We start from the raw sequence: 14,874 nt of genomic DNA, 5'->3' as shown, positions 1-14,874 counted from the left end.
AAATTGCTGTAGGCCTGTGATATTGATGTTTGCACTGGGTATTATGACTGGAAAGAGATTGCTGTAAGATTGTGTCTCAAATCCCGACAATGCTGGGATATTACCTGGGTCTGTGATAGCCTCTGTAGGGCTGGAGCTGAAATCACTGTGGAGACTGGGATAGTGAGTGCAAATGGAAAGAAACTAGAGCACAGAAAGGGACTGAGATGCATGGTGAAATGATGGAAGGGCTGGCATGGTGACTGTGGAGCAGAGATGGACTGTAGGGCTGGATCTGAAAAGGACTGTGGGGCTGGGATATGGACTCTGGGGTGGGCTTAGAGATGGTAGGGGGGAGCTGAATTGTTGCAGAGCTGGAGCCAAGACAAAGATCTGTAGCAGTGTGCTTTTTGGATGGTGGAGCTGCTACCTATATCCCTGTAAGCATCCCCTGTGGAAAAGCTGCTTGGGCAGGATTCAGGGAAAGCAGCCAAGCTCACACATCACACACGCCATGGCTAGACTCAGCAAGGAGAGGCAAGAAGGGCCTTTTTGTATGATAAATTCCAGCAAGGTTTATTCCAGCACACCAAAGGGATCAGGGGCAAAAAGACCTGGCCATGTGCTGTGCACAGGCCTAAACAGGGGTCAGGAACCAATGGTCTAAGGGCACGGGGGTGGTACAAAGAGCAGGGCAGGGGTCAGTGACCTGTAGAGGGGATGGGGCCAGACACTGGTGATACCACCACCAATAGGGAAGCAGGGAAAGGAGAAACCACGAGAACCAGGGGCACGGGGAGAGGAGAGACTGGGCCGACCACACTGGGGAAGGAATTTCCTTCAGCCCAGGCAGGGAAGACTCCCTGGTCCATCCTTCCAAGGCAAGACCCTGGGAATTGCCCCAAGGGGTTCCAGGGACTCCACAGGAGAGGAAGCAGTTGTTGCTGTGTGGGCAGCCAGGCCTCAAATTACGAATTCTTGGGTCTCGCATGCAGCCTCATTACCCTTCCTGCAAAGGGTATGTGTGAGCTGTGATGACAGTCAGGGAGTTCTTCACCCCTGACTTCCGACAGAGCTGCTGCTGCAACCCCTGGACCAACCTACATGCCCATTAATCTTACAGCAGGTGATGGGAGGGAGAGCTCACCTGTGCTTCCACCACCAAAATCCCCCAGCAGAGGCTGTGGCCACGAGAAGCAGCACTGCAATGGTGATGCTGATGGTTGGAGGTGCACTGCTGTTTTCTGGGACAGGGAGGGAAGACAGCGAGTGTGTGAAGGTGGCAGCGCCAGTCAGGAGCGGCCCCTCACAGGGCCAGAGGCTGCTATCTGCAGCCTGCACCCCCTCCCCGAGGGTGGCACCTACCCCATGGGATGAGGAGGCTGCGGGTGCCCAGGCTGTGGTGGCGCACACGGCAGACGTAGCTGTGCCCGTCCCGGGGGGCCACGGCCAGGGCGCTGCGGAGCTGGTAGGTGAGGTCAGCGTTGGGCAGGATGGGGCTGGTGTTGAGCGCCGGCCCCGGAGGCACCTCCTGGCCATCCCGCAGCCAGGCCACGCTGATGGGACGCGGGTAGAAGCCAGTGACATGGCAAACGAGCAGCAGCTGGCCTAGGCTGGGGGTGCGGGTGAAGACTGTGGCCACAGGCAGCTCTGGAGAATGAGAGCAGAGGGGTGGGGCAAGCCCCAGGGGGGCACGGCTGGGCCCCGGTGTGGGGGTGGCTGTTGCAGGGTCAGGGTGGTCTCACCTTGTCTCTCCAGAATTTCCCTCCCGTACCTCTTCAGGGTGAGGAAGTTGCTCTGGCATATCCAGAAGGAGAGAAGGTACTCCAGGAGCACTATGACAGACCTCTGCTTGTTGAGGCTCTTGCTGACCAGCTCTGCCACCTGGGATGGCTGCCGGGCCTCCCAGCGCTGTTTATCTACCTCAAAAGCTACGAGGTCTCTGCCACGCCAGCTGACATCCAGGAAGCCCTGGCTGGTTGTGTTGGGGTACAGCACGCAGCCTGCACGGAGCTGGACCACCAATGGGTCTGTCAAGGGCAAAGCCAGTGGAGAGGTCCCATGAGTGTGTGGGACGTGGGTGGCATGAGGTGGGATGTGGTTGAGGGCCACGGGGATGCAGTGGAAAACAGGGTGCAATGGGCAGCAGGGGGTAAAGCCATGCTTCAGGAGGCCCCAAACACCCTGCAAGCCCTCAGGAAGAATGGAGTGGATACTGGTGTGCAGTGCTTGCTTTAAAAGAATTCTGTCCCCCAAAATATTTGCCCCAAATTTTCTCTTCCATAATCTTTGCTGTGTCAATCCTGCAGTTCCAGTAAATTCGGTGGCAGCTCTCTGACACACAGAGGGGTTCCTTGAGCCAGAAGCCCCGAGGGGTATTTTTGGTATGCTGTCCTACCCACTCCTGCTAGTCATATGCCCCAGCAGCTGCAGTGTTTCAGAAGCTGATGCACCCTGTGAGACCCACCCCCAGACACCATCCTGCTGGGGAGGAGGCCACAGCCAGAACCTGGGGAGAAGGACTAGGGCTCTGGCAGGGCTCATTCCTGTACTCACAGTGTTGTTCTGTCTGCTGAACTGTGTCGTGCACAAATCGGATCATATTGCGCAGAGCAATTTTGTACTGGGACATTATCTTTTCCCCGTCACCTTCAGCTACAGCCTGGCTGACCCAGGGCCAGTGGAAGTGGATGCTCCAGTCGGCTGGATCCAGTGTTAAGATGGGTATGTCCCCAGCGAGTACCACACATGACACCTCAGCAGAGCTGATGTTGGCAAAGAAGCTGGTCACTAGGTACTGGATAACCTGTGGCTCTGCTAGGAGACAGGAAAGGGCGCAGGAAGGGGATGACTGGAGGTGCTAAAGGGGAAATGGGAAGTGGAGGTGCTGGAGGGGGAGCGGGATTTGGACTAGGTAATAAGAAATGAATTTTTTATGTGAGGGGTAGTGAGACACTGGCAATATGTCACCTAGACATATGGTGGATGCCCTGTCCTTGGAAACATTCAAGGCCAGGTTGTTTGGGGCTCTGGGCAGGGAAGGTGTCCCTGCCCATGGCAGAGGGTTGGACTGAATGACCTTTAAAGGTCCTTTTCACTACAAATTATTCTGTGCTTCTGTGATTATATGCTCTATATCCTGCTCAGGGGTTGCTTTCGTGTCTGAACTCCCTCTAACTTCACTGCTCTTTCTCCTTCTCTATTTTACTTTCAACAAAGTGGTTGTCTGCTGTAGAAGATTTTAGGCACTTTATCCCTTCCTTTCCATGCCTCCCTCCCTGCTGTCTGAGAGCTGCTGTCTGACTGTGCAGAGCAGATGAAGGGGAACCTTGCTGCTAGTTTGGGGTGATGTTTCCCCCCCAGGAGAAGCACCTGTGCCAGGACCTGTATCTGCCAAAAACCTGGACATGGTACAGAGGATCCAGAGGATGGTTGATAGGAAAGGGCATTTTGTCCAGGCTTGGGGCTCCCTGACAGGGCCAGAACACCAGCCCAGCCCAGAGATCAATCCTGCCTTTCTGTGTCTGATGCTGCCTGCCCTGAAAGCATAAGGTCTCCCGGGGTTGTGGTAAGACTCTGTGTGGCAGCAGTGCCCCAAACACCCTGGCAGGTGCAGCTCCCTAACGAACGAGGGGCTGCTGTAAGGGGCCCTCAGCACCGTGTGGAGCTGAGATCTGCCTGGCACCCACGGTCTCCCTGCAGGGGGAGGACATCTTGCAGGGAAACTCAACACCCAAGTCCTCCTTAGGGACCACTGTTGTTTCTTCTGCTTGTGTGCCCACGGCTCTGTGTTGGAGCTGGAGGGGCAGAAGTCCTGAGCTGGAGGCAGGAAGGGAGAGGGTGGGCAGGGACAAGGCACGTTTGGGTGGTGCACGGTGGGCGGTGGCCCTCTGATGCTGGGAACCATACGGCACAGTGGCCTGGCCATGCCTCCCCGGAGCAGAGCTTGTGGGCTCCCCTGACAGGGCGGGGGGGTGAGAAGGGGTGAGGTGAGCCAGGGCTCCCACTTACCCTCCGGGGCTGCCCCCATCCCAGGGAGGAGGATCGGGAGAAAGAGGAAGAGGAGGAGGTGAGGGGGCTGCATGGCGTGTGCGGCAAGGCTGAAGAGGAGCAGCAGTGACTGTGGGATCCCAAGCTTCACCCCAGCCCAGCAGTCACTGCGGCGGCTCTCCACCGATTGGAGAATCAATGTGTCAGGGAGCGGCCCAGAGGTCTCAAGCTGAAGGCTGGGGACGTGTGGGAGGGACAAAAACTGAAATAAGGTCTTGAGCAGGAAGTACTGTGACAGGCTGGGCCTGGGAAAAGCCCAGCCAGAAGGAGAAGGCAGGGAAAAAGAGTCTCAGGAAACAGCACTAGGAAAAAAGATATTCAAGCTGGATTTCCCTGACTCCCCCTCCCCACCAGTATTACATTGTACTATTCCTGTTCTTGTGAGACGCATCAGCACCAATGCAGGTGACGATGGCTTTTGGATTTCGGACCTGACTGGAGAAAGATGATTTCTGTCCTCTCAACCCCTACACAGGGAGAAGGGATACTTTGGGTCACCCCCCTCCCACTCCTGTCACCTCCAGCTCAGGCTGCTCCTGCATCGTTTACCAAATTCTGGGCATGGGGCTCCCGGGAGGAGCTGACAAGCTGTTCCACCTAGTCCCAAGCTGTAGGACACTGCTGGGGAGCCCCAACTCTGCCCTAAACACCTGGGGGTGGGCCTGGCAACTCCCCTTTCCTTCCCACCAGCTTTGGTGAGGAATCCAGTCCCCCTCCCCAGGAGGCACCTGTGCATGGGAACAGAAGTGGTGGGAGCCCTGCCCCTGCTCTGTCCCCACGGGCACCAGTGCCCAGTGCTGGAGGGATCACGGCGTGACCAGAGTCAGCCTCTCCCCCACAACGTCCCCACTGGACTGATCCTCCCTGGCTCCTCCCCTCAACCTGCAGTTTCTCTTCCCCTTTTTTTAGGTGGTTCCTGCATTGGGAGTGAAGGCAGAACCAAAACCACAACCAAGGGCGAGTGTGAGGGGTGCGCATTGGTACCATCCAAACACTGAATACTTTTACTTCCATGGAGCTGTCCCGGAGAGAAGCAGGGATGCTGTGGCGGCCTGGTAGGCCCAGAAATGACACCAACTCCCCAGCAGCATGACACAGGGGATGTCCAGCTATGCCACCACAAGGTCCACATCCCTCCCTCTAGTCCTAGACCCGGAGGAGAGTGCCTGTCAGGATGGCAAAGTGCAGCCATGGGGCAACCAGGGAGGGAGGAGACAAGGGGGCTTTTGTCTCTGCAATCCTGTGAGGTGATCACTTGTCCCCATGGCCTCCCTGGAGACGACTGGTGGTCACTTTGTGCTGAGCAGCTGAGAGGCCATTCACAGCCCTCTGTCCTGTGCAGGTGCGTGTGACACTACCCGTGTCTGAATTGCTCGTAGGACAGGACCAGGGACCTGGCTTGTGTGGGTGGTCACAATGTGTTCAGGCCCTTGGAAATTCCTCCAGATGTCTTCCACTGAAGCAGTGGATCTGCTTTAAAGTTCTGCTTTAGCCCGTCCACTTCTCTGTTGAATGTACTTCTCACGTTTGGAGTTTTTTTCACTTCCTTTTTTTGCTCACAACTTCTTCCTCCTTCATATTGTCAGTTCTCTGGTCTGAAAATGACCCAAGGGGACAGGGGCTGTCGTTCCACACAGACCATTGGTCCTCAGAGTCCTCTCAAGTGGCCATGGTCCTCAGAGTCACCCCCAGATTACCACTGGTCTCCACAGTTCCCCCAGATGACATTGGTCCTTACAGTCCTCTCAAGTGATTACTGATCCTCACTTTGCCCTGCTCTAGAGGACTATCGGACTTTGAAATTCTCATGTGGTCCCACAGGTGACATTGGTCCTTGCAATCTCCCTGAGGTGAAGGCTGCAAGCCCCCAGGCTGTGTCTGGGTGAGTTGGGGTGGGGTGGACAGGGATGCAGTGCCTCTGAGTGCTGTACTGGGTGGGTGGGTGAGCAGCAGCAACTGCTGCACTGGGCTGTGGTGAGGTGCCTTAGGAACCCTCTAAAAATGCCTGGATGGGGCGTGGTATTGTAAATCTCTCAGGGGACGTGAGCAAAGACTTGCAGACACCCCCCTGGTACCAGGTGTTTGTGGGTGTGGTGCTGTAGGGTCTCTTGGGAGATCATTTCACATGAAGAGCGTTCCTCAACCTGTTTCCTCAGTGGTGGCACCTGCTCTCAGGTCTGCCTGGTCCCGTGGCTGCTGCACGATGTCCCACTCTGCCTGGGGGAGGAATTGCCCCGTTTGCCCTGTGGGTGCTGAGCCTGCAGGGAGGCACGGCCACGCCTGAGAGTTTCATCTGTCTGTCCCCATTCAGCAGGGGCTGGGAGAAGCTTGGGGTCACGCCTCTTGCAGCGCGGTCCTTGAGTCCTGTGATGCCTGCAGGTGACTTTGGCTGCTAGGGAAATGCAGTCCTCACCCCAGCATTGTGGTTTCCAGGTTCTGGCCAGGGGAGAACAAGCACTGTTGAATTTGTGGGGGTATGGCCACAAGCCAGCCAGGTTTTCTGGCTTGCATGCGGCTGCCAGACTTATCCTGGAAAACTTTCTCAGAAGTTGTCCAGTGAAACCAAACCTTTTGAAGCTACATGTTCAAGTTGATTGGGAGCATGAACTACATGCCTTCCTCTGTGTGTGTGAATTCTGCTATCTTTGATGGGACATGGGCTTCTTTTTTCTCATTTTTTAGGAGCCATGGGGCTCACTTTACCCCCATGTGCACAGTTGCTTGTTTCCACGCAATATGTGAGAACACGCTCATATATGTACAGGCACACATGTACTGTTCTTTCCCCGTGCCTTGGTGCTTTCAGCAATTAGTGCCAATAATTCAGTGGTGTTTCAGCCTCCATACATGGCTGATCAAAACCTCTCCAAGCCCATTCATCTGCTAAGGAAAGGCACGCGATCTGAGTGAAAATATGAATGGTTTATTTTCATTGCATACTCATCTGCAGCTCCCACACATTTCACCGGAGTTTCAGTGTTACTCAGCACTTTGTAAAGCCATTTCTGGCCAGGTTCTGTTAGTCTGTGTGGAACTATTCAGTCTCAGCACAAATATTTCTGGAATACAGTCAATAAAGGCAAATTTTAGGAAAAAAATACCGGAAAGTGGCGGTAGAAGGAGACAGCTTTCTAGCTTCTGACAAAACAGTTACTGAAGCAGAACCAGGAGAATTTGCCATGGGGCACTAAGGCGCCCTAGAGCATCAATGGGTGGACTGGCCAGTGGCACAAGCTTAGAGATGATCATGTGTAGCAAGTGAGGAGGTCTCAGACTTGAATTTGTGTCTGTTTAGAAATGTCAAGTGAGTCAAAAGCTCAGGTTTCTCTTGCCAGGTTTCTCTTGTGCATCTCTGAATCGAGTTAAGTCTTGCAATTGGCAACACCTAAAACTTAGTTGAAGCAGAAAAGTTGCTGTGAAGGCAGTGGGAGGGAATGGGGACTGTTTGCTCCCTGCTGAACTAAGCTCCTTTGCTCAGGATGGAGTTCCTGGACTGTAATTCCTCCATTGGCTGGTGCTTTCTGAAATGAGAGGAGGACAGCTGGATGCTCCATGGCAGAGACCCTGTGGGAGTGCAGACAGCATCTGCAGGACCAAAGCCAGAGCTTTGCTGCTTGGTGCAGAAATCCCCTGGGTGTTTCCTCCCCTCCTCTCTCACTGCCGCTCCATGGGGCAGGGAGGGACTCACCTTTGTCTCCACACCCAAAGCACCACCACGGCAGCCATGGCCATGGCTGCAGGCAGCCCGGCCACGAGCCCTGTGATCAGCACCACTTCGGAGTTCCCTGGGAAACGTAAGGAGGAGCTGCCATGAACTTTCTGAGGTTTGCTCCATCGTGTGGGGCAGGGTGGCTCAGGACCCCCATCTCACCCCCAAGGGTGGCACCTACCCCAGGGGATGAGGAGGCTGCGGGTGCCCAGGCTGTGGTGGCGCACACGGCAGATGTAGCTGTGCCCGTCCCGGGGGGCCACGGCCAGGACGCTGCGGAGCTGGTAGGTGAGGTCAGCGTTGGGCAGGATGGGGCTGGTGTTGAGCGCCGGCCCCGGAGGCACCTCCTGGCCATCCCGCAGCCAGGCCACGCTGATGGGACGCGGGTAGAAGCCAGTGATGTGGCAAACGAGCAGCAGCTGGCCTAGGCTGGGGGTGCGGGCAAAGACCGTGGCCACAGGCAGCTCTGGGGAATGAGAGCAGAGGGGTGGGGCAAGCCCCAGGGGGCACGGCTGGACCCCGGTGTGGGGGTGGCTGTTGCAGGGTCAGGGTGGTCTCACCTTGTCTCTCCAGAATTTCCCTCCCATAGTGTAGGAGCATCTTCATCTCATCGACACAAGTATCATCAAAGATCACTTCCACCAGCTCGCCCAAGGTGCTGTTCTGGTGAAAAAGTGACTGGACATACCGTGAAAACGTGGTGTCCTGGGAGAATGTCCAGGTTGCATTCTTTGTGTCAAAGATGAGGAAATCCTGACCATTGTAACCCACGTAGGCAAAGGCTTCTGTGGTTCTGTTGGGGTACAGTATGCAGCCTCCCATGGTCTGAGCCACAAAGGGGTCTGGTGGAGCAGAGAGGAGACAGAGGTTGCATAAGGGGCTGGGATTGCCTTCCTGCAGCCATGGTCAGTGTCTCCTATACAGCACCAGCACTATCAGATCCTTCCCCACTTCCCAGCTGCTTTTCAGAAAGGGGATGCAGTGAAGACAGTGTACTCACAGGGGATGTCTGTTTGCATGGCCCATTTATTGATCATATGGTTGAACTGCAGCAAATAGACCTTAAGCAGGTTCTCAATGGTGTCCCAGTCAGCTTGGGGCAGGGGTGAGCGCACCCAGGGCTGGCAAATGTGGATGGACCATGTGCGTTTATCAAGATAACCAAGTTTGATGTCTTCCAGCAGGCCCAACCCCTCCGTCTCCACAAACGAGGTGTTCTGGAAGGTGGTGGTCTGGAGCAGCCGGAGAGTGAAGGTCCCTGCATGAGACAAGGCTTGACAGGGAGGAGATGGAATTGGGAGAAGAGGGCTGAGGAAAGTGGAAGAGCTGAGGGATGGGTCCTTGAGGCTGCAGGGATCTGTGGGCCCCCCATAAGGCCCTTTCAGCCTTTGCAGCCCCAGTTCCCATCCTCTGCCCCCACCTGGAGTGGCTGCATCCCTGCTGGGGAGGAGGTGCGGAGCCAGGGGACAAGGAGGAGTGAGGAAGCAGTGCCCGGGGTGGGTGGGGAGCAGGAAGCCTCTCTCCTATGGAGTCCCATGGAGGTAGATGTGTATGAGCCAGGGGTCCCACTTACCCTCCAGGTCTGCCCATGTCCCAGAGAGGAGGACGAGGTAGAGGAGGAGGGAGAGCAGGCAGCAGCAAGGGGACTGCATAGTTCCAGCAGGGAGGCTCAGAGTGTGCAGCAGTGGGTGCAGCAGCAGGAAGAATAGACTGTTGGGAGATGTGGCCGCAGTTTTCTGCTCAGGCTGGCTCTGCCTGGGCAGCTCTGCTGGTGCCAGTGGCCCTGGCAGCCAATGGGGCTGGCACTGAGGTTTAGGGGAGGGCTCTGAGGTTCCCACATGGAGTGAGCTGGGGCATCCTGAGTATGGCTGTGAGTGCTGGGGGAATTTGATTGTGAGCAAGGTCATTTCATTGCATGCAGGAGTGGTCCCTCATGGCCGCAGCAGCAGCACCTTGACAGTCAGGGTGATGTGGGTGAACTGAGTCCTCTGTTCTACGCTGTCAGGTGGACGTGTCACTTGGCCATGCGCTGCATCCATTGCCCTGACAGGAATGTCCCTTGCTTGTGCCTGGCATACCTGGCCCTACGTAGAACACACATTGCCACCTGCTCTGAGCTGCCAGGTGGGTTCACAACAACACGGCTGTTTTTCCCACAGGGCAGGCAAGCCCTATTCCCACCACAGAGCCTCATGCCTGGCCTCTCTGTGCCCCCAGGCTGTGCACTGGTCCCATGCCTCTTTCTCACCTCTCAACCATCCCACAGCCAGGCCACTCTGATGGGCACAGGTACATGAGCCAGTGATGTGTCAAGCCTGCAGGAGAGCTGGGCCATGGCCTTGGAAAGTTCTGAGGGGTAAGAGAACGAAGGAGAAAAGCTGATGGTAATATCCCTTGACCCCTCAGCAGTGCTGATATCATCTTGGAGAAGGGATGTCCCTGAGTTGAGATGATGAGCCCTTCCAGCTCAGACCACAGCTGTGGAGTCAGGGATTGCTGCAGGAACAGCTGGAGGGAGCAGTCCTCCAGTAGCTCTTTGTGGGGTGCAAGAAGTGAAGGGACTAGAGCAGCTATAGCATGGTGGTCCCCAAGAGGAAAGATGGGCTGCAGGGCCTGGAAAGACTGCTTCCCTCAGACAGTCATCAGACTCCTGGAGCAGTGGCAGTTGGCTGGACAGGATCTTCAAGCTGGGATGGGACCAGGCACCATCAAGCCGATTCCAGGGAGTTGCAGTGGGTATGCAGCTTCCCCCTTTCCACAGAGCTCTATCCATGCCATGGGGCCTGCGAGCTGCCTCTCTGCTTACCTGCACCCCACCATGTAGGCGAGCCTGACCTCTGCCCTAAACACCCCCACAGGTGAGGGCCTGGGGATCGGCTGCAGCCTGGCACCTCCCCTTTCCTTCCCACCAGCTTTGGTGATGAACCCAATCCCCCTCTCCAAGAGGCCCCTGTACATGGAACAGAAATGGTGGGAGCCATCCCCCTGCTCTGTTCAAATTGGCAGCAATGCCCAGTGCTGGAGGGACAATGTGGTGACCAGAGCCACAATGTCCTGTATCCACTGCTCCTCCCTCCTGCAGTTTCTCTCCCCTTTTCCTGGGGGTGCCCATGTTGAGGGCAAAGGCAGAGCTGAAACCGCAGCTGCGGGCCAGCCTGAGGTTGGGGTGCCCTGATAACAACCAAACACAACTGGGGCAGAGGTATCCATGTTGGTATGTGACCCTTCCAAGCACAACTGGCACCAGGTGTCACCGCTCCATGTCACGATTTCTGTGTCTCCAGCTATAGGGACATGGGGAAGGCCCACGTAGGGCTGCAGCAGGCTGAGCTCCAGCACGCCATGACACTGAGTCAGACATGGGACAAAGGGACACCAAACCCCTTCCTTTCCATGGAGCTGTCCCAGAGAGAAGTGGGGATGCTGTGGCGGCCTGGTAGGCCCAGAAATGACACCAACTCCCCAGCAGCATGACACAGGGGATGTCCAGCTATGCCACCACAAGGTCCACATCCCTCCCTCTAGTCCTAGACCCGGAGGAGAGTGTTTGGCTGTCAGGATGGCAAAGCGCAGCCATGGGGCAACCAGGGAGGGAGGAGACAAGGGGGCTTTTGTCTCTGCAGTCCTGTGAGGTGATCACTTGTCCCCATGGCCTCCCTGGAGACGACTGGTGGTCACTTTGTGCTGAGCAGCTGAGAGGCCATTCACAGCCATTCATGTCACCTGTCCTGTGCAGGTGCACGTGACAAAACTCAACATGCAGTCCCCTGGAGGTCAAGATGAGGTCCAGTGTACACAATCCACTTATATCTACTCTCATTTCATTACTGGTGGAAATAAGTAAGCAGAATAGATACAGAATTGCTAAATCCCACAAACTCCACAGGAACAAAGATAAACCCTACGTGGAGGGGTACTCCCCCCTTTCAAGATGGCATCTACCATGTGCAACCCTGTTTATGGAGACAAAGGGAAAATAGAGTCAGCCTTCCTCCCTGCTCATCTCTCCATCAGCAAAGGCAGCTGGCCCATTCCGGCAGGTGATAGCAAACAGCTAGAACTCATGGAGAAATTCTGCCTTCGTTGTGGCAGAGAACAGCAAGGCAAGGCAAAGCAGAGCAGCTGGGCTGGAGTGAGTTGGTGCCTTCTTGCCTCAGCTGGGCACTGCTGGCAAGCTGTGGGCAACTCAGACTGGAGCAAGGCTACTCTTCTTTCTGGCACAGTGCTGCTGACAGGCACTCCTGGAATTTGCATTAAGGCAGAGTAAGATGGAAAAGAGGAACAAAACTGGGGGGGGGGGAGGGGGGCGGGGTGGAACCAACAGAAAAACCCAAAGCAAAGCTTCTGCTTTGAGCAAAGACCACAAGGTAAGAGGGGTCTGCCTGAGAGACCACTGACTTTGCAAAGGAACCCCAGAAACCCCTGCCCCTCGAGTGTCAACTTCCAGCCATGGCACTGGATCTTAAAAAGACAGTAACAGTTTTGGACACAGATAGATATGGACTATGTTATAAATGAAAAGGTCCCCAAAACATCCAAGTTAAATTTAGCAGCAATTTTTAATTGAAATGAATATACTTAAATAAAAGGTTACATTTAAATAAAAATGCATTCCATTCTTGTTAGGGGTTAGATTTGGTTTTGTTTTTTTTTTTCCCTCTTCTGACAGAATTTTTTCCCATAAGTTTCCAAGAAGCCTTAATGACTACTTAGTCAGAACAAAAAGAGTGCTTGAGGGATATAGCAGCACGAAGCTACACCTATTGTTTTTGAGTCCCTGGGAGTGTCCCTCAGAGGGGAGAGATGATGAGCTTTGGGAAAGGCAAAAAAAACAGAGCTGGGGGAGGGGGAGGCACTCTTGCTCTCAGCGCCGAGGAGGACGGTCAGGCTGCCCTCTGCCTCTGCCTCGTCCTGGGAAATCTATCGTCATCTGCTGTGTACCCGGGAATCCTGAACTCGCTTTCTCCAGCCTCTCCCACCACCGCCGCTGCTTCTTCAGACCTTTGAGGCTCTCCTGCTACTCTGTAGCCCTGCACTGCCCAGCCCTGCCGGGACACCCCTGCTGTTCCAGCTGCCAGCGCAGAGCTCCTCATCTCATCCACCAGCCCGGGACTTTTCCTTCCTTCCAGTTCGGCCTCTCGGAGTCCTGCAGGGGCACCCAGATCAAACTGCTCTGGGCTTTTGTAAAAGAAAGCCCTCAAGGTTCTTGGTTCTGTTTATTATTGATGCTGTAGTTGTTGTTTGTTTGTCGTTTTGTCATATATACTAGTAAAGAACTGTTATTCCTACCCCCATACCTCTGCCTGAAAGCTCCTTTAATTTTCCTTTTAATTGGAATAATTTGGAGGGAGGAGATTTGAATTCTCCATCTCTAGGGAGGTCCTGCCCCTTCCTAGCAAATATCTGTCTTTCAAACCAAGACAATTCTTTATAAAAGTAATTTGGCAGTGAATGGGTTCGATCCGATAAAGCACAAACAAAAGGCAGGCGCCCGGGTACATGTGCAGGGTTTAAGACCCTACCACATGTACGAATCAAAGCCTGTTCCATCTATAGTTTTATACTATACTTAATACTCCATCCCCCCCATCTTCGATTGTTTCCTCCCAGTTTCAATTCTTGAAGTCTGTGTCACCTTCTTCATCGCGCATGCTCCAGTTGTTATTTGAGGGTCTTCTAACTCTTCTTGGTGGTCGCAGGGATGAAGGCTACTCCTCTTCCTTGTATGTCCTTTGTTTGACCTTGCAAGTTATACATATGTGCCAAGCAAGTGTTATACAACTAAATAGTTAAGTTCCATTATATATAGCCAAAAAGTCTTTAAAAAGAAAGGAACATCTGGTCTTATCTCAATTTTCCTGGACTCATCTCAAACACTTTTTAGCATCTTCAAGAACACTACTCCCTAACTGTTCTTGGTCTCATGTCCTGTTTTCTCATGGTATTTTGCCAAGGAAAAAGGGGGGCTCTTCTAACACTATGCCTTTATCTGAAGTTAGTTTTACTAATTTTGCTAATATTGATTAAATATAAAATTACAATTCTATTTATAATATATATAAAGTTGCAATTTAGCACGAACCATACTCATTTATTACAACTACAATAACATCTTGGGTTACCCAGGACACATGCTCATTGGAAGTAGACCAGTTTGGCTGTCTTCTTGCCTTTTCCCAGGCTCAGCTTCCCCTCAGACTTCTCTCCTCCTGTGCATTACAGCTGCAAGGCACACTTGATGCCACTAGCCAAGTGCAGGGTGCAGGGGCTGTGCACAGTGTGGCCTCTTGCTTTGCCTGTGCTCCCACCCAGCTTCTCTGCAGATTGCAGCCCCTTCAGGGGTGGGAGGGGGTGGCCCTGCTGGCAGGTGACCCCTCATCCTCCTGCCCACTCCCTCAGGGGGACAGGGGAGAAAGTCACAAAGGCAAATGTGAGAAAACACTCATGGGTCAAGATACACACGGTTTAACAAGGGAAAGAAACTCTGTCAGGAAACACTTCACCACATCACACTGTGGCCAAGGCTGGCAGGGAACCCTGAGGAGGGCACTGAGCCCAAGCCCTTGCCCCAGCAGAATCACCTACAGCCAGCTGCCCAGCTCAGGGGGTGGTTCAAGAATGATAGGTCATTAAAAAAGGGTAAGAATGGCAGCAAAAAGCTCCCTGAGTGTGGCCTTGGCATGTCTGAAATCTTCAATTCCCACCTCATCCCATTACATATTGAATGCATAAATAATTGCCCAAGTTGTAGTGTAGTGGTAATATCTAATGCAAAATATTTATCCATAATTTTGACCTTTTTAATGCTGTGAAGCATAGTACTGGAGTCCATATAATACTAGAAACCGCTGCTTCTTTTTCGTCTTTGATATAGTTGGAACATTTTATATAGTACATCTCTTTAAGAAAGACCAGAGTTGAAAGATCTTCCATTTTCCCACAGTGTTAATATCCAGGGGCTGATACAGCATCCTTCGCCATTCACTCAGTGAGATGAAGTCGAGTTCCTATAAGCAGCTGCATGGTGGTGCCCCTCAGCATTGGTAAAGGCATGATGTAGAGAATGATTCAGCAGCTGCAGAACAATTTTGAATTGATTTGCACTGTCTTTTGGTTTAAATAAAAAACAAAATAAG

The 14,874-nt window shown here is 53.7% G+C and overlaps 2 protein-coding genes across 3 annotated transcripts; both read right to left on the bottom strand.

The window, feature by feature from the left end:
* Window positions 1-528: 528 nt before the first annotated feature.
* LOC134559822 (T-cell surface glycoprotein CD1b-3-like) lies at window positions 529-4,147 on the bottom strand. 2 transcript variants are annotated; one of them, XM_063415038.1, is made up of 6 exons: window positions 3,991-4,147; window positions 2,536-2,793; window positions 1,725-2,009; window positions 1,345-1,629; window positions 1,127-1,223; window positions 529-988 (listed from the first exon to the last, which is right to left on the bottom strand). In XM_063415038.1, the coding sequence occupies exons 1-6, from the start codon at window positions 4,061-4,063 to the stop codon at window positions 943-945; spliced, it is 1,044 nt and encodes a 347-aa protein (XP_063271108.1). In that variant the 5' UTR covers window positions 4,064-4,147; the 3' UTR covers window positions 529-942. The 2 variants fall into 2 exon arrangements, with proteins under 2 accessions (XP_063271108.1, XP_063271107.1); XM_063415037.1 differs by having other exon boundaries at window positions 2,536-2,796; window positions 3,991-4,146.
* A 3,342-nt stretch (window positions 4,148-7,489) lies between these two features.
* Window positions 7,490-9,390, bottom strand: LOC134560005 (antigen-presenting glycoprotein CD1d-like). Its single transcript, XM_063415456.1, has 6 exons — window positions 9,312-9,390; window positions 8,739-8,996; window positions 8,299-8,580; window positions 7,920-8,204; window positions 7,718-7,814; window positions 7,490-7,550 (listed from the first exon to the last, which is right to left on the bottom strand). Exons 1-6 carry the CDS (start codon window positions 9,388-9,390, stop codon window positions 7,490-7,492), a joined length of 1,062 nt encoding a protein of 353 aa, XP_063271526.1.
* Between the last annotated feature and the right edge of the window lie 5,484 nt (window positions 9,391-14,874).

Source organism: Prinia subflava, chromosome 18 (assembly GCF_021018805.1).
Source record: "Prinia subflava isolate CZ2003 ecotype Zambia chromosome 18, Cam_Psub_1.2, whole genome shotgun sequence".
NCBI classification, from domain to species: domain Eukaryota; kingdom Metazoa; phylum Chordata; class Aves; order Passeriformes; family Cisticolidae; genus Prinia; species Prinia subflava.
The sequence above is the reverse complement of the archived record's forward strand: the minus strand, read 5'-3'. Positions and strand labels throughout refer to the sequence as shown.

What these genes read in the sequence shown, in the direction of transcription:
- LOC134559822 (XM_063415037.1), bottom strand. Translation starts at nt 4,063, where the DNA reads ATGCAGCCCCCTCACCTCCTCCTCTTCCTCTTTCTCCCGATCCTCCTC. An exon ending in GGAAATTCTGGAGAGACAAG is followed by an intron (nt 1,630 to 1,724) that starts GTGAGACCACCC and finishes CTCATTCTCCAG; the next exon opens with AGCTGCCTGTGGCCACAGTC. An exon ending in TTTTGGTGGTGGAAGCACAG is followed by an intron (nt 989 to 1,126) that starts GTGAGCTCTCCC and finishes TACCCTTTGCAG; the next exon opens with GAAGGGTAATGAGGCTGCAT.
- LOC134560005 (XM_063415456.1), bottom strand. Translation starts at nt 9,390, where the DNA reads ATGCAGTCCCCTTGCTGCTGCCTGCTCTCCCTCCTCCTCTACCTCGTC. An exon ending in GACATGGGCAGACCTGGAGG is followed by an intron (nt 8,997 to 9,311) that starts GTAAGTGGGACC and finishes TGTCTCATGCAG; the next exon opens with GGACCTTCACTCTCCGGCTG. An exon ending in CTTTGGGTGTGGAGACAAAG is followed by an intron (nt 7,551 to 7,717) that starts GTGAGTCCCTCC and finishes CTCTCATTTCAG; the next exon opens with AAAGCACCAGCCAATGGAGG.